The following is a 21763-nucleotide window of genomic DNA, read 5'->3' as shown; positions in this document are numbered from 1 at the left end:
GACAGTGTTTTGGCTTTTAAGAGGGAAGCAGAGTGCTAAAAGATCAGGGATTTGGGCCAAGTTGACCACTAGAGGAAACCAACGAGCGGAGGGGGAAAATAAACGGCGAGGCGTCACCACTCACCAGGCAGGAATCGAACAAAACGAGGCATGAAGTGGAAGCGCTGGCATCCGACGGTGTCGTTTTCGGAATCGAAACCTGGGAAAAAGACAGCGAAAGTTGTATTGACCTTATTTACGGTTCTTAAGGGGCTCTCGTGGAAATCATTGGCTGCCGTTGACTGCTCTGGGCAACCATTTTGAGTCGTGGCATTGGCACCCAAATAAATAAATCTATGGCCGTCAATGGCTGACAATTAGTTAAACCCGCCTTTACATTCAAGTGAGTATGGGGTTCGGGGGATTCCAAAAACCTGGTGTCAGTAGACCAGGAGTGTGCAAACTGGGGGCTCCAATTAATCTTTTTTCCATGTTTACAATGCAAAAAAAAGATTATGGATTTGACAATATCCTTGTAGCTCTTGACGCTTTGACCGTTACAGACTTATTTATTTATTATTATTTTTGGATTATTAATCTGTTTGTTTGTTGCTATTGGTGCACTTCCCAAGTTATTACTTATGTTGACTCCATATTTATTGATTGTGTCTGTTTTTTTGTTGTTGTTATTTGTGTACTTTGTGTCAAAGCTATAAATCTTAGCTGTAGAATGACAAAAAGCATTCAATTCAAGTCAATTGAAGTCAATGCAAGTGAATTGAATGAAGTCAACTGAAGTCAATTCAATTCAAGTCAATTCAAGTCAATTCAAGTCAAGTCAATTCAATTCAAGTCAATTCAAGTCAAGTCAATTCAAATCAATTCAAGTCAAGTCAATTCAAGTCAATTCAGTTACAGACATCAAGTTCATCTCAACTGAGAAAGCTAGCATTGAATAATTACATTTCACTGCCATTGACACCCAGCCAATGACCTTTGGAAGTTTTTTTTCTCTCATAAATTTTGTGAAATTTCAGCCTGAATATTTTTTTTGTTTTTTCCCCGCCTTAAAAAACAATTCGGGTCTTGAACTTAAGTCAAGGAAGTCCGCAGTTTCGTTCGTTACCTGCCAGATTCCAGTCGTACAGCTCCAGAATATCCTGGAAAAGGTACGAGGCGAACAGCTCCAGTCCTCGGACACAGTAGTTCTGCCGACAACAAGAAAGAGCTTCGTGAGGGCGACAAAGACCGCCATCACGCGGGCCAACCCGACCCGACTTTTGGACCGCGTAAGCCACTTTATCGACACCATCGTCCCTCTCGCCTCTTCTAAAAGGATTAGCACCTCGGCGAAGTGCGAGGGGGGGGGGGACCAGATAAAAACAAAACAAAAAAGACGGGCGAGAGAGAAAGCGGCGAGGAGATAAAAAGAGGCGGCCGGTCGGCCACTGACCTCGGGCGCCATCTCCTCTATGAAGTGGATGGTGTAATCTATGTTGAAGCGGATCACCCGGCACAATGGAATCTGGGATGATGAAAGAAGCAGAGGACGGCGTGAAGAAAGGAGGCGCTGACTCATTAGCGTGCCGCTGTTCGGTCGAGGTGACGGCTTTTAAAGCCGCGTCGCCGGCCCGTTTAAAGCCGCTACGATATGGCTAAACAGATAAGCCCGGCCCCGCCGGGTCTATAATCTCGACCATTTACGTTGTCTTTCTTGTCCACTCGGGGAGATTAACCTGCGGGACGCAACCCAGGTTTTGAATGCCCGCCCTGGCCTTGCGTTTACCTCCCAAATGCGAAGACGGGGAGCGGTAAAACATCGGGTTAAGATGTGGGGTGGGGTGAGTGACCCAGTGGGTTTGTATTAAAATTGGAAGTAAAACATGCTGGCTTGTAGAACTTTGACTTTTTGATAGTTTGTAGTTATTGACGGCAGATTAATCAGAGAATCGTAAAATCTAATATCAATGGGAAGTCAAAAATTAAATTGACCCGAAAAATGAGGCATTAGCATCCGCGTTGAACGGCAAGGAGTTGTTTGCGCATCTTGAATTTGATGCTAATTTAAAGGGTAAATTTTACATTTGACCAGGCTAATTTTGTTTTGGACTTGAAATGGAAAATTGATTGAATGAATAATACAGATTTCAATGTTTTTTTAGGAGCGGTTAGCAAATTTAGCAAGTAAATTAACAACCCACCCTGAAAAAACATTAATCCCACTCCAAGTTGATTTGGCGCCATCTATAGCAAAAACTGAATTAAACCATTTAAAAATGTGGACATTTTTCTTTCTCATTTGACACGACAAACGTATCGAACGCGTTTTGACTGACAGCTAATTAACTTCCACAGCACATTTTAAAGAGGAAAACTCGAGGGATTTAAACGCCAATATTCGCCAATGTCGTCTCTGAATTCAATCCAGCGTAATCTGATTCTCATCGTTTCAAAATTAATAAGAATGTAACTCTTGTTCAGAGCATTACCGCTGCATAAAATGACATTTTTTTCCCAACCAAATGTAACCCTCCAAATAATTAATTTGCTTCCCAACGATGACACTGTGCTGCGTACACCGACTAAATGATGTTTTGGGAGCGCAGAGGAGCTAATAGGCATTTTATTACGCAATTACTTCCCATCTGAAAGCGTCTGTCGAGCAGATTCGCCAACGATTTCCCGCCGTTCGACAATAATAAACGACGGGAAGTTAAACGGGAGGGTGATGTGTTGCCGTGGCGACAGACAGGTGTGCTTACGTTAGTGAGGGGCGTGTGGGAGAATACCGAGAAGCCCTCGAAAAGGTATTCGTGGTCGTCGTACTCGACCACGGTGGGGCGGTCAGTCTGAAAGCAAAGAAGACAAAAAAATGGACGGATCAGGCACATAGGGAGAGTATATTTACATTTTTGCCAGAAAAGGGAGGGTCGTACCAGGAAGTTGGTGGGCGGAGACACCGTGATCCGGTAGTGGAACACTTTCCCCGAGTTATTGTTCATTCCGCGACATTCTTTGACGGGCTGAAGAAAGAGAAAAAAAGTAGACCAAAGACGCAGTTGAGTAAAAGCAAATGGTTTGCATTCCAAAATGGTGGTCGCTGTTGTCCTTGGGTTTTGAGTCTGACACCTAAAGCGGTGTTTCCCAACCAGTGTAACTTGGGAAATTGCAAGAGGTCCAACAATGTAATATTCAAAGAGAAAAATGAATATGGATATAATGTGATTAAAATGGAACTATGGATTGAATGGATAATACAGATTTTAAAAACTGTCAAGGTTTTTAAACTCAGCAATTTCATCTTTTGTCACGCTGAAGTGGCACTTGTGCAATGTGCAAATGTCGGTCCTTCAAAATGGGATATTTCGTCCAATGCGAACAGATAAATTTCTGCGAGTGTCTGGGTTTTTTTTTTTTTAATGAGAAGTTTTATCCAAATTGCCACCCATTTTGGGCTTAACCTGAGCAGGCATATTGAGAAGACTTAGCAGTGGTGTGTAGTAAGTACTCCACTTCCTTTAGAACAACCCCAGAAATGATGGGATTGCTTTGAAAACAAAAGACTGGTGGTTTAGTCAGCCTTAATAATACTTACTTCCCTCACCAATTTCGTTATACGCAGCTGTGTATAATAACAATAAAGGCTTTTGATTTGATTCATGAAAAAAAACGAAAATGTTAAATCGATAGAGCACAGACGTCCAAGTGGCGGCCCGGGGGCCAAATCTGGCCCGCCGCATCATTTTGTGTGGCCCGAGAAAGTAAATCATGAGTGCCGACTTTCTGTTTTAGGATCAAATTCAAATGATTATAGACTGATTTTCCCCTTTTTAAAATAAATCATTGCAATTTTTTAATCCATTTTTTTTCTTTTGTGTTTTTAGTTCAAAAAGCATTTTGTAAAATCTAAAAATACATATACAAATATTTTCCATTTTCCACTTTAAAAAAATATTGTTTCCATTTGAAATAAAAAACATGATTAAAAGACATTTTCCATTACTAATAAAAAAGAGCTCAAATAAACATTGTTTTAGATCTATAAAAATGGGCTCTTGATCCAGTTCTCTTAATCCAATTTAAAAAAAAAAATCTAGATATTAGATCTAAAATGGTCCAGCCCACATGAAATGGAGTTGACGTTAATGCGGCCCGCGAACCAACCCGACTTTGACACCCCTGCGATCGAGGCTACCTATGGAATCGATTCCGAATCTTAAGTCGCACAATCATTTGTCAGAACTCGTAACTCGGAGGATTCACTACGCACTCCCGTTACCGAATTCATCCGGTTTACACTGCAGTTGAATCAAGATGGCGGAAGGGAATTTTGAGGCATTTGGTACTTTTTCAAAATGGTTGCTTTAAAAAAATGTAAGTAACAATTTTTGAGGATTTCCTGAGTTTAGCGAGTTTGTCAGAGTTCCAGAGTTTGCCTTACTCATCCGGGTAAACGCCGGAAATTCCGGAGAATTTGGCAGCTCTGCTTTTGAAAGACCAGACAGATACAAGACCAGGAATCTCAACATATGTTCTTGGGAAAGGTCTCCTGACCGAGACGGATCTCGAGACTAACAATGCTACGAGAGAGCGCAATAAAGAAAAGTTCCTGGTACCTCCTCTCCTGGGTAGATACTGTGCCGGATGCCGGTGCGCCGAGCCTTGGCGCTGCATTTACACAGGGGGCCGTCGTTCATCTGGACAAAGAAGGCAATGTTACCTAGACGAGACCCAAACGGATTGAACGGCCTTTTGGGACAAAAACGGAGGCGACGCGGACCTGTCCCGGGTCGTTGTACCACAGCTCGTCGTGGAGTCGATCCGGGTGGGCTTTCTTCCTCTTGATCTCGGCGATGACGTCGAACAACTCCGAGTCGGAGCCGCTGGAGCAAGAGCTTTCCTCGTCGTCCGACTGGCAATCCGATTCGCTGCTGCTGTTGCCTGAAGAAAAAAAAACACGCAGAATTCCACTTTTTGAAAGGTCTCGGTTTTAGGAATGGCTAGCGTGGTGTTTCCTAACTGGGAAATTGCAATCTACCGTATTAATTCAAGAATAATGCGCAAAATTTTCAAAAAAAAACTGAAGCAAAGTCCCCTCCGCAGCCGTTATGTATATTGGAAGATGTCCAAACCTGTCTTGGGCCGCTAGATGGCACTACTCTACCTTCTTTTTGCAAAAGCCAGCCCCTCTCCAAATAGCAAGTTTAAAGGGTAATAGGGGTAAAAATTTAAAAAAAAAAGTTCTCAATTGTTTGGTAAATCTGATGTAGATCTATCAGACTTTGAAAAGTTTTAAATATTATGGTGATGAATTAAACTTTAAGGATTTCAAATTGTGAATTCCATTTGTGAATTGTGTTCATACTGGTAAGTTTGTTTTACCAGGTTTCCGTACCATATTTTGTCAATAAATGTTTTGTCATGGCGATGTGTGTTAAGCATTTGCTAGTTATTAGTATCGCTGCAAAAAAAACGGAAAAATAATTTTATACCAATTTTAAGTCACAAATTTTAGGTGCGCGCCATTCATGGGTGCACGTTGTTCTCGAATAAATACGGTAATAGTCAGAGAGAAAAATGAATATGAATAGAAGGAGTTTAAATTGAATTATCACAAGGTTAAGATCAAAATATGATGAATGTTTAATTTATAGATGCTACTTTTACAAGATTCAAATTGTGTTGCTTATTTTTTTAACATGAACCGGAAATCGTTTGGTTTGTCAGGCAGCAACTTTTGCCGACATAAAGTCTGTGTGAGAACATTATCGTTTTTTGCGTAATATTAGATTTAAGTCATATTTGGATTAAAAACACGACATGACTTATTTTTGCATCATTTGAAGCTGAAGTTGTTCAAGGTCCGCAGACATCAAATTTTGTTGACATTCGGTCAGTGTGAAAAATTACATTTTGGAGCTTGATGTTTTAAAACTTTGATGAGAATGACTCTTGTTAATATAGGCGACATTGTTTTGAATTAAGACATTCAGATGGTGGCATCCCTTGAGATTTTTTTAATGCAAAGCAGCGTCAAAAAAGTTGGGAAACACTGGGCCAGCGTACGGGGCGAGAAGCGCACCTGGGTCCTCGTCCAGTTTGGTCTTGGGCGGTTCCCACTTGGGTCGCGACTCCTTGGCTCTGGCCTGCCTCTTTCCCAGCTCGTCCTCAAAGCGCCCGTAGAGAGCTCGCAGTTTACTCGTTCCCACGACGGTGGAATCTCCCTGCAAGGACAAATACATCATCTGAGAAATTTGTATCAATAAATATCATAGAAATTGTGTAGCAGTCCATTTTAGATTTTTTTTTAAATTGGATTAAAAGCCCTAAATAATAAAAGTTTGTTACAGATCGATTTATTTGAGGGTTTTCTTTTTCTTAGTAAGGGAAAACATCTTTTAATCATTTCAAAAGGAAACAAAATATTTGTTAATTATGCTCAATACTTAAATGGAAAACCAAAAATATTTGTATATAATTATTTTGACATTTTAAAAAAGGCCTTTTGAACTAAAATCAACACAAACAAAAGAAAAAAAAATGGATTTAACAAAAAAGAAACAATTATTGATTTAAAAAGGGGAAATTGTTTTAAAAAAAAAATGAAGAGTAAATACCACTTGATCCATGGGGTCGTTGGAGTAGAAGTTCTCGGCATGAGTGCAGCGAACCCAGGCGGGCTTCAGCATGTCGTCCTCGTCTTCCTCCTCCTTGTCTCGTTCGCTTTCTCCTCGCTCTCTCTCGCCGCCGCCGCCGGAGCACTCCTCGGGATCTCTGCCCCGGCCGGAGGAGTGGCCGCGGTCCCGGCCCGGAGCCGAGGAGCACTCGGACCGGCGGTCCCGCTCGTCTTCCCAGCGGCCGCGCTTGTGGTCTCGGCTGCTCGAGCAGCTGCGGAAGGGCGCAATTTTGAAAAAACTCTGGTCGCGTCCGTCGGCGAGGATTCGTACCTGCGAGGTCGCTTTCGGTGTCGATCGGGCGAGGAGGGAGACCGTCGGCTCTCCCGGTGGCGGTACCGCTCCCTGCGCCCCGTGGGGGACAGCTTTACGGTTTCAGAACTCGGAAGCATTCCGACGGGCGTTCCGTTTACCTGCTGCGGTCTCGGCTCCGGTGCGAGGGCGAGCGGTCCCTGTCGTATTCGGACCTGTACCTGCCCTCGGTCCTGCCGCGCCGTTCCGGACTCCTCCCGTGGTCCCTGCGGTCGCCGTGCCGGTCCCCGTGCCCGCCGTAGCTCCTCTTGCGGTGATCGTCGTGGTGATATCCCCGATCGGGGGAGCGCCTGCCCCCGTCGACGGGCTTGTCGTACTTGTACTGCTCCGGGTTGTGGAAGCTCGGCTCGGGTTTGAACGGGCCTGGGTTGGGGGCGTATCCCGGGCGGAAGGCGGGGGGCGGGAACGGAGGGTGCGGCGGCGGAGGGTACCCCATGTGGTAAGGAGGGGGGTAGGTCATGGATTGAGACGGCATCGGCGGGGGCGCGGCGTGGTGCTGCAAGGGGGGCGGGGGCACCATGTACGGGTGGTAGGCGTTTGGCGGCATTTGCGAGGGGACGGCTGGGACGCCCGGCAAGGGGGGAGGCGGGAAGCTGGGTGGCGGGTCGGGAAAGCCGTGCACGGGCAGCTGGGCGAAGGAAGGACGCGCCGGACAGGGGTGAAGAGAGCTCGGCGTCGAAAGTGGCGCAGGCGGGGGAGGCGGTGGAAACGACATGAAATCGGGACGCTGCGGAATGAAACCACTGCTGCTCCCATGGTAGGTGGGCGTTGCCGGGGATGGCGAGTCGTAATGGTACGGGGGTGCGACAGACTGAGGGGGTGGGGGTCTTATGTTGGGGTTACGGTAGTTTGGGGAAGGCTCAATTCCTCCCCGGTGATCCCCTTGGTTGAAAGACATGGCTGGAATGTAAACAACAACAAAACATGTAAGAATCACTTGTGATAACTTCGGGGTGTGCAATAACAATGTGCAATATTTTAGAATTCACCTAGCCGGGATGTGACTTTTTATACTACTATTTATTTTTCTTTTACTGGGAAAATACACTTTGAAAAGCTTGGAGTAGCACCACCAATTTCGTTATACACAGCTGTGTATGATGACAATAAAGGCTTTTGAATTTGAATTGAATGTATCACGTGACTACCTACACACGGTGTTAAAGACAGGTGCGCGACAAACAAATTAATCCCCATTGTGAGCTAATGCAAGATCGCCACCATTAAAATGCGGCTGAAATATACATTCGTAAACATTCCTATGTCGCGAATAAATACAATTGAAGTTTATTCTATTTTTTTTTACAGCGGCGATGCTAATTTACAACAGTGAGCTTCGGAGTCGATTAGCTTGTTAGCCGCTAACCGGACGAATGATACGCGAATCTGATTCAAACACTTTACCTGCAATTCACAACGAAGCGGATTCGCTGCAATCACCTCGCAAAATACAAAAACGTTTACATTAAAATCGTGCGGATCGGGTGAAATCTTGCAGGATTTGACGACGTTTGCCAGCATGAGGACGCCAGCAACTCACAAACAAAACACGGTAGTCCGTGTTTACAGTCGGACATTTTAGCGGAGACACACATTTGCACCAATCACAGATTTTTTTCCGGGTATTCACTTCTGGTTCCGTTTCCTCGCGCGTCATCTCGCGTAAGGAACTACTTTAATTATTAAAATACGTAAATATATTAAATAAGGTTGTATTCAAATCGATTTAAATGGTGCACACAAGTAGTTACGAAAATTCACTCCTAACAACAACAATAACTTTAATATATAATAACGTAATCCTACGTGGCTACACTTCACTCGGTGGCCGCTAGACGGCAGCAGAAGACAAATACCAGGTGAAGCTGCGTTACCTGGCAACTGCAGAGACACTCAACTGAGTTCATTTGCTGCATCACGTCAAACTCAAGTCTTGACAAACCAATTTCCGCGTACTCTATATTAGACTCCCCATGCTTCCACCTTATCGATTTATCTGGCCAGGTGCCCTCTCCTCACCCTGTTTGCGGCCCTTGGCCCTGCTGCACTTGTTTATGTAAAAATAAATAAGCTAGAGCAGGAGTGGCAAACAAGTTAGACACAAGGAGCAAAAATGTTTCACTGAATCAAAGAGCCACACACACACACATAAAAAACACACAATTAAAACCCTATTCATTCATTTTCTGAACCACATTATTCTCACTAGGGTCACGTGGGGTGCCGGAGCCTATCCCAGCGGACACTCCAAATTGCCCCTCGGTATGGATGTGAGTGTGCATGGTTGTCAGTTGGCCACCGGTCCAGGGCCTCTGGCCTGTCATCAGCTGGTATAGGATCCAGCACCCCCCACGACCCTATTGAGGATAAAGCGGTTCAGAAAATGAGATGAGATTTTGAGTGATGTAAAAAATAAGCAATGTAACAATTTTAATCTCAAAATCTGATGACAGTTCATTTCAATATTATTGAAATCTACTAATATTACACGATAAGCACTTTGTCACCAAAAGTCGATGCCTTTGAACCAAACATAAGAACACCATGACTCACTAAATCTTGTAATATTATATATTTTTTACTTCAATTTTGTAATATTACACAAAAATCAGTTTTGCGCTCAGACAGATTTTACGTCGGCAAAAGTGAAGTCTGTCAATCTAAACAACTTCCGCTTCACGTTACATAAAAATAAGCTACAAAATGACTTTAACCTCAAAGTATTAAGAATCTTGTATTAGTACAATGGTCATCATATTTCAATTTTAATCTCGTATTATTTTCTGTGGTTGGGAAACACTGCTATAGAAAATATGATAAGAAGCAAAGAACTGCATTCATTCTGGCCCGGGAGCCGCATGTTCGCCACCCCTGAGCTTGAAAGTTTGTAAAAAAAAAATGTTTTCTACCAATAAGGACCTTGGAGTCTTCACCTGTTTTGAGCGGTTTAATAAAACGGTAAACAACGATATCTCAAGGTCTGAACAAGAGTAGGAAGAAATCGGTTTGTTTTGGAATGCAAACATTACTTTTGAATTATTTTCTGTTTGTTTTTCCGCCGGTCAGGCACGTATCAAAGACAAAAATAAAACAAAGTTTGCGGTGTGTAAAAAGTTCACCTTAGCCAGAATTCCAGTCCACGTGGATTCGAGGTTCTCTGCTTTCCGTTCTCCTTTAATCGTGTTTTATGCTTTCTTGGAGACTGGAGTTGGACCGCGTCATCGTTTAGCTCGGGAACATGTTGCAGCTGTTTCACTCGGTGGGAGTGCTGCAGAAAGGAAATGATTCATCAAAAAGAAAAATGTATCTCGTCGTGATTCGTCACTAAGCGCCAAATATTTCCGCCACGCTCGGCGCTCAAGGTTATCGTGCGGATGAAAAACACGAGAGATGCGAGTTGGAAGTCTGAAAGAATGCTCCACGTGCCTTCAGGCGTTTTAAAAATCCATCAAAATGTGTCATAGCCCTGCCAAGTATCGATTGGCTAACGCTGAAGCTCGTCCTCCGCGTTCCTCGCCATTATTCGCAAGATTGACCTAACGATTGGCGCCGATTCGACGCTAACAAATTTCATTCCATTGCGCGGAACGTGAGGGCAAGACACGTTAGCTGCACGGCTAATTAGATTTGATGACTTAGTCGCAGCTTGCCAATTATCCGAGTTGATCTGCTAAAATTCAAACTGAGAAAAAAATAGTAGCACTTGGCTTCACGCTAACTATGGCGGGAGGTCAGCAAAGATCAGCGGGTCTAAAAAAATGTTGCAAACGGACAGCGGGTATAAACCACAGGTGTCAAAGTTGGTGATCGGCCTGCAAAACAACACTAAAACCAATTGAACCCATTTATAAGAAAACTTTGAAAGTATTGGACAGAAAGCCAAAAACACCACCACTGTCAGATATTTAAAAAAACACAAATGCCTAAACTGGACTAATACTGTTAAGTATCCCACCTTAATTTAAAAAATCTTCCAACACAAAGCTCCTCCTCCACTGCAAGATTTTGTAGCAAAAAATTCCAACACGTCAACAATGGCTGGCTCCATAGGTGACTGTGTAGTTCCCTTAAAAAAGAATGCTAAATTAGCCAAAGCACCTTCTCTCTTCATACCTGGAACTCAATAGCAATTAGCATACGTCAACTCCCGTCTCTGAACCTCTTGACCAATCAGCTTAAAGCCTGGCTGTTAGACCAACAAAATTGCGATCACAACGCTGTCTAAAACCGTGTATGTGTGTCTAGTATGTGTCATCGTTTATCTTCAACCTACACAAGGGACTAAAGATGGAAATTAGAATTCGGCTACAATCTTATATATTTACATATCTATGTTCAATGATATGAATATAAATATGTTCATTAATGTGCTGTACCCTTATTAAATAAATCAAACTGAAATCTGACCCACCCTCTGCCAGTTTGTCACGCTAGCCCAGGGGTCGGGAACCTTTTTGAAAGAGAGGCCCATAAACAATTCATATTTTCAAATATTATTCCTTGAGAGCCATAATCACAATTTAACAGTCAAAACACATGAAAATGTGCAAATTTTATTTTGTCATTTTACAACTTTTAAAGTACAAAAAGTCTCTTAATTATTTTGACAACATTGTTAAGCTGTTGCTAATCAATGAATGTCAATGAGTTCAATGAGTATCAATGAGAGAATGAATGCAGAAGACTAATGAAAAAAAAATCAATGCCACAGTGCCGACGTGACGTTCCTATTGGTGCGTTCGGGACTCTTTGCTCTCACCACCGGTTTCCATATTTTAGCTCAGAGCCATATGCACCCATCAAAAGAGCCACGTGTGGCTCCCGAGCCATAGGTTCCCTACCCCTGCGCTAGCCCAAGATTCTATCAAAACAAAGTGAAGTTCTTCAGGATTTAAAACCGATAATTTATCCTCATTATTCAAGTACGAGTCTGGCAACGTCCACAATTAAAAGTTTGTGAACACGAGTCGGTTTAATGCACGCCAAAAGTTGGACAGCAAATAAAAAAAAACTCATTTAATGATGTGAGCGTCAAACTTTGACAATTACGTAGCACCCAAATTAATGGCAAGGGCAAAAATATTTGCAATTATCATCGCCTATCTGTCGAGTAGAAGTTAAAAAATGGTCTAAAAAGTCCAGCAGAAACTTTGCACTCATTTTAGAAAAGAAAATTAGAAATACAACACTTGGAATTTAGCTAGCATTGATGGCAACTTGGCGCCGTAGTCTGGCCAATCCCGATGTAGATTAAAGTCTTGGCTAAATGAACTGAACATTTCTGAACTAGAAGGGCTCTTGTGTTTGCTAAAAGATCTCATCAAAATAAGAGTGTCTTTCTTCTTCTTCTGGGATTTTCATCAGCGAATGGCCGGATTTCAATCTTCTTCCTACGCTTCAATCATCTTCTATGACACTTGAAATCGGCGGTGAGCTCGGGGAAAGAATAAGATGAGGTCAAAATGTTTTTTTTTGTGGCGCTGATGGAGATCCGAGCCAAGTCATGCCATGGTAACAAAAAAAAATAAAAGCCATTCGTTCCTTCCCAAGACGAGATTCTGATTTCGCAGTTCTCCAGCAAACCAAACAAAAACAATGACGTCAGCACAGTGTTTTTTTTGGTCATCTATGTTCTCCCTGGCCGTGGCGTAGCTTTAAGTGGCCGTTCATGCCGACCAATCTCATGAGACCTGGAAGTAAAGCCACGTAAACCTCACGACAAATAAGAGCAAAGTGGCAGAAATGAGTCATTTTCAAACCCCGGCACGGCTTTGAGCACATTTATTCGGCGCTGAATGCTGAGCTGATGAAAGAAAATGAATTTGATTTATTTTTGCGGGCTCAGTCCGTGGGAGGAGAAAAGCTAGATAGCCGATGTGCAATTAGATTTAATTTGATCTTAGTTTATAGGCCAAGGTTTTACGCAAAATGGCCTCCCAGTCAAGTTGGATTGGACTTTATATCTTCATTATTACTATTTCATTTTATTGTTAGACCCATTTAATATACTGTACTGATAATATAAATATTTTTAATTTACATGGACTTTTTTTTAATGGAGGAGAAAAATTAAACATTAAACAGAGATCACATTGAATGAGTTGAGTTGTATTGTATTATTATGTTATATATTTATTACTATTTTATTTTATAATTAGACTCTTTTGATATATCTATAATATAACTATGGGTAATATAAGTTTTTTTATTTATTTAAATTGACTTTTTAAAGATTCTCTTTTTATCATTTGAAAAAATAACGGAGATCACATTGAATAAGTTCAACTGTATATTAGCATATTATATATTTATTCCTATTTTATTTTATAATTACACTCATTTAATATATCCATAATATAACTAGGGGTAATATAATTTTTTCTAAATGTATTTAAATTACTTTTTTGTTAAACGTGGGAGAAAAACTTGTATATTTATTGGATTAGATAATTATTACTATTATATTTTATAATTAGACTCATTTAATATATCTATAATATAACTAGGGGTAGTAAATGTTTTTTATTTATTTAAATTGACTTTTTTAACGGCGAAGAATAATTAAACGTTCTCTTTTTATCATTTGCAAAATAACAGATCACCATGAATTTTATTTTATAATGATACCCATTTCATATATCTATAATATAACTATGGTAATATAATTTAAAAAAAAAACATTTTAACGGGGGAGAAAAACTAAACGTTCTCTTTTTATCCTTTGAAAGAATCCAAATAAATGCATAAAGAGTTCAACGTGTACTGCAATATATGCCACAAAAGTTTATTATGTTACTGTTTATGTTAGTAACTTTTGTGGCATATATTGCAGTACACGTTGAACTCTTTATGCATTTATTTGGATGCTACCGCTATATGAAAACCATAAATTGGGCAAACTTGACACGCATCAATACAAATGTTGCCAAACGTTGACTTAAGCGCAGTCCAGTCATTTTTCCAAACGATTGCACCGCTGCAACTGAGATTATTTTTTTATTTGTTGCCGTTTGCAACTCGTTTCAATGTTTTATCTGTTTGTTCTCGGCATTATTGCCGCTTTATGTTATATTGTAAAATTTGCGTTAAGGACCCCAGGACGAACGGCCGGCAACAAGGCGACTTTTTTACGGCAGATGACGGTAATTTGAGCTCGGGAAGGAAGGAGTGACTAATCGCTTTGAAAAAACACACTAGAATGTCAAGATAATTTCTTTCTGTTCACAATGTTCCTTTTTTCGCCTCTGCGGATTGTGCCGAGCCCACTTTGAGTGAAAAGGCAGAAAAATAACTTAATTGGATTTGTTAGAGTTTAAGAATATAGCAAAAACGTTTGCTTCCTCAATTGGTACAAAAAAAATTCTTCAACTTGAAAGCCAAACCTATTGTCACTCCAACGATGTTTTTAGCATTATGAAGCTAAGTCGAGGCCAAAAAGTATTTGAATCTGAAAAGAAAAAATCAAACCCCAAACTATTTTTGACACGAAACCTTTCTGGTTTGTTTTTAAATCACTCTGGGGTGCTGGGTTCGAATCCAGGTCAGTCCACCTGTGTGGAGTTTGCATGTTCACCCCGGGCCTGTGTGGGTCTTCTCCGGGTACTCCGGTTTAACCCCCACATTCCAAAAACATGCATGGTAGGCTCGTTGGATAATCAAAATTGCCCCTACCTATGATTGGTTGTTTGTCTTCTCGTGCCGTGCGATTGGCTGTGCCACCAATTCAGGGTGTTGTCCCTCGCCGAAGTCAGCTGGGAAAGGCTCCAGCACCCCCTGCAGTCCTAGTGAGGATAGAGCAAATCAGAAAATAAATGAATGGATAAATGAAAACTTTTGAAAATTAAATTAGAATTAAAGAAGGCACGCATTGGTTTTTCAGGGCTAGCCTTACCCCGACAAATGGAAACTTTCAAATTAGCAACCGATAATTAGCGTCTCCCTCGTTGGTCACCCTGACCCGCCAGGCTAACCTCGAAATGAGCCAAAAACGCTACAAATTGAGCAAGCAGAAACAAAGCGTTTGCTTTTATTCGCATCCATGACATTACTTAGCGATGCGCTCGCAGGTCAACATTTTCCATTTGACGGCGTTTTGTCTCGATCATGTCCCCTACTTCACCCCCGCCACGTCGGCAATAACACGGTGATGTAACGATGTTTATCCACCGCTAATGACTCTTTTGCTGACTGTCTGGCCTCCTTCACATGCATTATTCCGCCACCGCCGCACGCCTATTATGCTAAGCGCACCCCCGTTTGCACCTGCACCCAACTCGGGATTGCATTTTTGTAGCGCCCGCTAACTGCTGTCAAGTACGGCTTTAGTGGAGATTAGGACGCCTCGTCAGAACTCTTCAATCTAAAAAGCAAGCTTAGAACTCGATGGCTGAAGGTTGTTTGCTAGCAGATTTGAATTTGGTGTGTTGCGGTCGTTTGTTAAAAGGAAATCGATATTAAAAGTTCAGCGAGGTGACAAGAGATTTACAAAACAAACCCCGTGAAAATAAATAAGTCATTCTTTTCAAAATGGATTGATGACATTGAAAAATGAATGCTAAATTCCATTAGGTGAGTTTTTAGAAGAAAATGTTCCATCTAAATTGGAGGCTTGATTTAATATCTGGTAAAATATTCATTGCCGTATCCAAAAAAAATGACAATTCGTTCGTGTATTACCGTTGAATTACTCGACACTTTTAGGGACTTGTGTTACTCACGTTAAAAAAGGGTGCTAATTATGAATGTATTACCGCGCTAGAGTGATTAATTAAAGCAAAGTCGCTTGTGGTTATTTTCAAAAACTAAATCAAAGTTACATGCAGGCATTTTTGAAAATGCATACCTTATTAGCTTAGTGATTAGCTTGATGCTGACAGTCTAATTATGAACCATTGATGGCAGCTAATGACTTGCAAGATATGAAAAGAGTAGAAATGTTATCGGATTTTCATGGGAATTGTGTAAAATGGGAGTCCCACTCAAGGTTTTTCTTTCAATGTGATGTTGCGCTGCGTTGCCATGGTGACTACAGCATCCTCCTACACACACACTCTTTGTAACTCTTTCAAAAACATTGACCGCCTTAGACGTCCAATCCATTTTTCCTGGAAGGAGCTGGAAGCGATCGTTCATTGGCTAACTAACACAAAAACGGAATGACAAGAAAGATTCTGTTTTAAAAGATATTTTCAAACTTTTTAGAGTATTTTTTGAGAAAGGGAAGAGGTTAAAATAACATTTCAGAATGGCAAAAAAACGGTCAAGGTTCTCAATACTTACGTTATTATCCTAAAAGATGAAGACAACATGCATTAATCTAATCTAAATCTAAAACTAAATCTAAAACTAAATCTAAAACTAAATCTAAAACTAAATCTAAAACTAAATCTAAAACTAAATCTAAAACTAAATCTAAAACTAAATCTAAAACTAAATCTAAAACTAAATCTAAAACTAAATCTAAAACTAAATCTAAAACTAAATCTAAAACTAAATCTAAAACTAAATCTAAAACTAAATCTAAAAATAAACCTAAAAATAAATCTAAAACTAAATCTAAAACTAAATTTAAAACTACATCTAAAACTAAATCTAAAACTAAATCTAAAACTAAATCTAAAACTAAATCTAACTAAATCTAATCCAAATCTAAAACTAAATTTCAAACTAAATCTGAATCTGAATCTGAATCTAAATCTAAATCTAAGTCTAAATCTGATTCTGAATCTGAATCTAATCCAATTCATAATTGACTTTTGCGGAGCCCGCAAAATAATGTGGCGGCCCAGACGTGGCCCCCGGGCCGCCACTTGGGCACCTGTGTTTTACGGCGAGTCATTGGCACCCTCTGAAACGCTGTTTTCATTTTTACAATTGGACATCCATCTGGCTAATACGCCGGCTTCAAAATGTTATAAATGCTAAAAATGTTAAGCACAAAATGGTGGCGGCCCTGAACTAAAATCGCAAATTTCTCCGTATCCGATCGCCCAAAAGCCACCCAAGCTGTTAGCTTTTTTTGCAACGAGCTGCGGGTGAGTCATGAGATGGCGGCGGGGTGCCGCGGTGACTGCAGATCGGCTCACATCTGCCCGCAGACAAGTCGGGGGCTGTAGTTGTGCCGCGAATAATTATTAAGACGAGGGCGGCCAAAGCGGCCACGTCAGGTGATTGATTCGGTCTAACAAACAGCGTTGTTTTGAGTTCTTTGCCGCCTCTATTTTACCGACATAAAAGCCATCGTTGGGTGTGGAGTCCAGGCAAAATGGAAAAATTTAAAATTCAGCATCCGCCGTTTAGTCATCTGGATTTGACTGTGGGTCCAGATTATTAAATTTGCATCTGTTGTAACCCACGGGTACGCACGTATGACTAATTTGTGGGTAGATTTTAGTCATCTGTACACAGTTTTGTCATATCCAAAACATAACTCGAGTATTTCATTGAAGGGCTAAATATTCATTCATGCATTTCCGGAATTGCTTATCCTCACAAGGGTTGCCGGGGGTGCAGGAGCCGATCCCAGCTAACAACATTACTAATGACTGATTGTGGCCTTCAATCTTGCTTTATCCATTTAATTGACTTTGATTGAAGATTTTCCCAATCAAACTTGAATGGAATTTAATGGTATTCCGTCAACATTTATATCCCATCAACTATTATGGGAAGATAATATTTTTCTCCTATTTTGGGGGCCAAAATCTACAGGCTGGCTTTAGAGGTGACTGTGTAGTTCCCTCTCTTCATACCCGGAAGTTAATAGCAATTCCCATCTCTGAACCTCTTGACCAATCATCTTAAAGCCCGGCTGTTAGACCAAGAAAATTGCCCTCGCAACGCTCTTTAAAACTGTGCTAGCGGTCACATTTTTTGCAAAAAAAAACTTCTATCGAGAGAGGAACGGCCGCCTCCCGCGCAACCTTGAATGCATGATGAGAGGGCCTGTGGGTGTTTGTTAATACTTACTAAGTAAGGCTTGTCTTTACAGGGGAACGGTTCTGCGACACTTTGAAATGAGAATGCCAATCTTTTCATTCACGAGCACCCTCCCGCCTCATCACCAGCCAATTGGAAAAAAGAGAAGGGCGGCGGCGAGCGTGTGGCAAGGCGTGTGCGCTACACAGGCGGGTGTATAACAGAGCGAGCAAAGGGGGCGGGAGGGAGGACAATCGGCAGCCGCCCGCCTTCCTATCACCTACCTCGGGAGAACAGGAGATGGACGAGAGCGGGGAGGCAGCATGAACGCCACGGGCCCCCCGGGCCAGCGCAACGGGAGCCGGGGCCCCGAGCGGGACTCTTCGGCGGCGGGCTGCTACGAGCAGCTGCTCATCTCCAGCGAGGTCTTCCTGACCCTGGGCGTGGTCAGCCTGCTGGAGAACATCCTGGTGGTGGTGGCGGTGGTGAAGAACCGGAACCTGCACTCGCCCATGTACTTCTTCATCTGCAGCCTGGCGGTGGCCGACATGCTGGTGAGCGCCTCCAACGCCTCGGAGACGGTGGTCATGGCGCTGATGGACGGCGGCGCCCTGGGCGTGCCGGCGCGGCTGATCAAGAGCATGGACAACGTCTTCGACTCCATGATCTGCAGCTCGCTGCTGGCCTCCATCTGCAGCCTGCTGGCCATCGCCGTGGACCGCTACATCACCATCTTCTACGCCCTGCGCTACCACAACGTGGTGACCCTGCGGCGGGCGGCCCTGGTCATCGGCGCCATCTGGAGCGGCTGCGTCTGCTCGGGCGTGCTCTTCATCGTCTACTCGGAGAGCACGGCCGTGCTGGTGTGCCTGATCGCCGTCTTCTTCACCATGCTGGCGCTCATGGCCTCGCTCTACGTGCACATGTTCCTGCTGGCCCGCCTGCACATGAAGCGCATCGCCGCCCTGCCCGGCCGGGCGCCCGTGCGCCAGCAGCGCGCCAACATGAAGGGCGCCGTCACGCTGACCATCCTGCTGGGGGTCTTCGTAGTGTGCTGGGCGCCCTTCTTCCTGCACCTCATCCTGATGATCAGCTGCCCCCGCAACCCTTACTGCACCTGCTTCATGTCCCACTTCAACATGTACCTGATCCTCATCATGTGCAACTCGGTCATCGACCCCATCATCTACGCCTTCCGCAGCCAGGAGATGAGGAAAACCTTCAGGGAGATCTTCTGCTGCTTGCATGCCTTGGCCTACGTGTGAAAGGGGGCGAGCGAGCGAAGGGGGGAGGAAAAATCCAGAGTGCGTGAGAGAGATCTTCAGGGAGATCTTCCTGGATTGGACTGGACTGGACTGGAATGGAGATTGAGAGAAATATTCAGAGATGTATGCTACTGTATTTTGCACATGATTAAATGTCATTTAGATGAGTAGACCCTCACGTTTTAAAATATTTCAGGCATCGACCACGCAAGAGGTTCGATCCCTTTCGACTGGGAGGGGCCGGATGAACCTCTAGGCCACACCCTCTCTCACTCGACTGGGAGGACCCGGACGAACCTCTAAGGGACACCCAGCCTCGTTCGGCCGGGTGTCTCGCGGTCCGACTGACAGGAAATGGGAGGGAGCCCACAGGAACGGGAAAACTGAAAAAAAAATCACACTAACTCACAGGGCACCTAAAAAAAATCCCCTCCAAAAAATTCACAGAATTTTTAATCAAATTCCCTTTTTATTTGGTTTTATAATTTTTTTCAAACAATGGAATTTATTTAATGGAATGTATTTGAATAACAAATGATCATCATTAAAAAAAGAAATATTTTGTGATCAAATTGGCGGCTTGAGTGGTTAGCACGTTGGCCTCACGGCTCAGGGGTACAGGGTCCAAATCCAGGCCGGTCCACCTGTGTGGAGTTTGCATGTTCTGCCCGGACCTGTGTGGGTTTTCTCCAGGTAATCCGGTTTTCTCCAAAAACGTGCATGCTAGGCTGATTAGACACTAAACTGTAAATTATAATTAGTGGTCTGTCTTAAATTGTTTTAGGCACATCAATGAAATTTTGTAAGGTTCTAATGCGCTATTTCTATAAAGGTTCAAAGTAAGCCGAAGTTGGGGGCTCCAAAATTCGGTTTCTGGACCAACCCAAAGTTCGACTTAAATTTGGGGGTTTTCAACGGGAGATTTCCATCCAAGCGTACGTATAAGCCTCAATGTGCTTTGACAAAAACTGTAATTGTGCTAATTATTTGTTGTCACCCGTCCATGCGCTCTTGGCTCGGCGTTTATTTGCAGCGCAACGGTCGCTATGGTTACTGTTCTCGCCGGCTTGGCGCAAGTGATGCTAATAGACCTCACCTGTAATAAAGATAACTTCTTATGAAAAAATGACATTTCAAGAAAAAGAAGAGACTTGCTCAACCGTCTTTGACTTGGACAAAGTGCCTTTGAATTTGGAGAGTCGGCAGCCAACCGTTCTTCCGATTCAAATGCTTTGGGCGGCGACTTGGGAGAGAATTGAATTGAAAAAATGAGGCTAAGCCAGAGAAATGGAGAACTTTGGGAAATGTGGTATTTGGTGAAGATTTATATCAGATGAGTTGGGGGACATTTAACATTTGAAAACTGGGATTGACCGGACTCCAGTCAATCCCAGTCACTGGAGATTTGGGAAAGGTCATGTAGACTTGGGAGTGGTCAAGGACTGGACGAAGGTTTTGAGGATTGGGATTCACTAAAGATTGTCTGCAATTGTTAGGGAGTGAGGGAGGGTATATTGGAGAAATGGAACTGGAAATTGGAACTTGGGGTCAAAGTCGTTTAGGATTTAAGACAAATGACAGTCAGACAAAGCAGATTTTGCAGAGATTTAGTCAAGATATTTAAAGATAAAGAATTTAACGGTGATTTGGGAAAAGCAAGAATTGGAAATTGGAGGTTTTACAATTTTGGGGAACCTGGACGTTTTGAGAACTGGTGACTTGGGGCTAGGAGGACTGTGAAAATCCTAAAGACAACTGCTAGAAAGTCATAGAGATTTTCCGGGGACTTTATCCGAAAAACTCTGGAGCTGCTGGAGACGAATTGACCTGGCCTTTTTGGGAAAGATCATTTGAGAATAACTCAAACGCTGAGATGAGCTCGTTTGGAGATTTTGCGAGGACACGTCAGACCAAATTATGATTTATCCCGAAAGAAGGAAACAATGTTGGACATTTCAAGACCGAATCCGACGAATGAGCTAAACTTTGAGTTCTCCAAATTGGCATATCTTATTTATCTATAGTGGAGTGTGTCGCCATTTGCTTTCTCGGCCTTAAACGTGAACTGTGATGTCGAACAAAGACCAACTGTGTTGCAAATCATTGTTTTATTTGATATTTTCTTGTTCACTGTTATGAATATTGCTCTGCCGGAAAGTTGAATAAAACTCATTGAAATCTGTCCGATTTGTTTGGGGGGGAGATTAATAACGAAAGTATTTTTGCCGTGTTTGTGTACACGAGGGACGGAAGGTCTGCTTGGCGCGTGATGAAGAAAATAAATGAAGTCGTTAGCGTGGGGCTGGCAATATTAAATATTAATGAAAAAAAGATGAGATTATCTCTGCTCTATTGGAATTGATTGCGCTCGTTTGGGGAACAAATGCTGAATCGATGCAGGTGGATTTCATCTATTTGAAATGATTCGGGGCCGTTGATGGAGATAGACGCCCAATTCCACAGTCAAATGAATAAACTTTCACTTCCAAAAGCTTCACTGTTAATTTAAATGAAAGATGATTTCACAAATTATTCAACTGTCTTTTTCCCTAATCAAACATTAAAATATTTTTTTTCAAAGAATATTTACTGTTTGGCTTTCGTGATTTTGATGAA

General features: G+C 42.5%; 2 protein-coding genes across 7 annotated transcripts in view; one reads left to right on the top strand and one right to left on the bottom strand.

Annotated features, from left to right (window-relative positions):
- The window catches only part of drosha (drosha ribonuclease III), a 76777-nt gene extending 68228 nt beyond the window's left edge, over nucleotides 1-8549 (bottom strand). For all 6 annotated transcript variants that reach the window (XM_077623735.1, XM_077623730.1, XM_077623729.1 and 3 more), the window contains exons 1-12: nucleotides 8370-8549; nucleotides 7067-7865; nucleotides 6927-6998; nucleotides 6597-6867; nucleotides 6062-6203; nucleotides 4760-4920; nucleotides 4596-4676; nucleotides 2916-3002; nucleotides 2742-2828; nucleotides 1433-1504; nucleotides 1106-1187; nucleotides 125-199 (exon numbers count right to left, since the gene is read on the bottom strand). In XM_077623735.1, coding sequence (XP_077479861.1) covers nucleotides 125-199; nucleotides 1106-1187; nucleotides 1433-1504; nucleotides 2742-2828; nucleotides 2916-3002; nucleotides 4596-4676; nucleotides 4760-4920; nucleotides 6062-6203; nucleotides 6597-6867; nucleotides 6927-6998; nucleotides 7067-7863 — 1927 coding nt within the window. In that variant the 5' untranslated portion in view covers nucleotides 7864-7865; nucleotides 8370-8549. The remainder of the gene's footprint in view (nucleotides 1-124; nucleotides 200-1105; nucleotides 1188-1432; nucleotides 1505-2741; nucleotides 2829-2915; nucleotides 3003-4595; nucleotides 4677-4759; nucleotides 4921-6061; nucleotides 6204-6596; nucleotides 6868-6926; nucleotides 6999-7066; nucleotides 7866-8369) is intronic.
- A 9596-nt stretch (nucleotides 8550-18145) lies between these two features.
- On the top strand, nucleotides 18146-21473 carry mc4r (melanocortin 4 receptor). Its single transcript, XM_077624100.1, has one exon. The coding sequence runs from the start codon at nucleotides 18206-18208 to the stop codon at nucleotides 19145-19147; it is 942 nt and encodes a 313-aa protein (XP_077480226.1). The 5' UTR covers nucleotides 18146-18205; the 3' UTR covers nucleotides 19148-21473.
- Nucleotides 21474-21763: the final 290 nt, after the last annotated feature.

This window comes from Stigmatopora argus, chromosome 17 (assembly GCF_051989625.1).
Source record: "Stigmatopora argus isolate UIUO_Sarg chromosome 17, RoL_Sarg_1.0, whole genome shotgun sequence".
NCBI lineage: Eukaryota > Metazoa > Chordata > Actinopteri > Syngnathiformes > Syngnathidae > Stigmatopora > Stigmatopora argus.
This window is presented reverse-complemented; position numbering and strand designations above follow the sequence as displayed.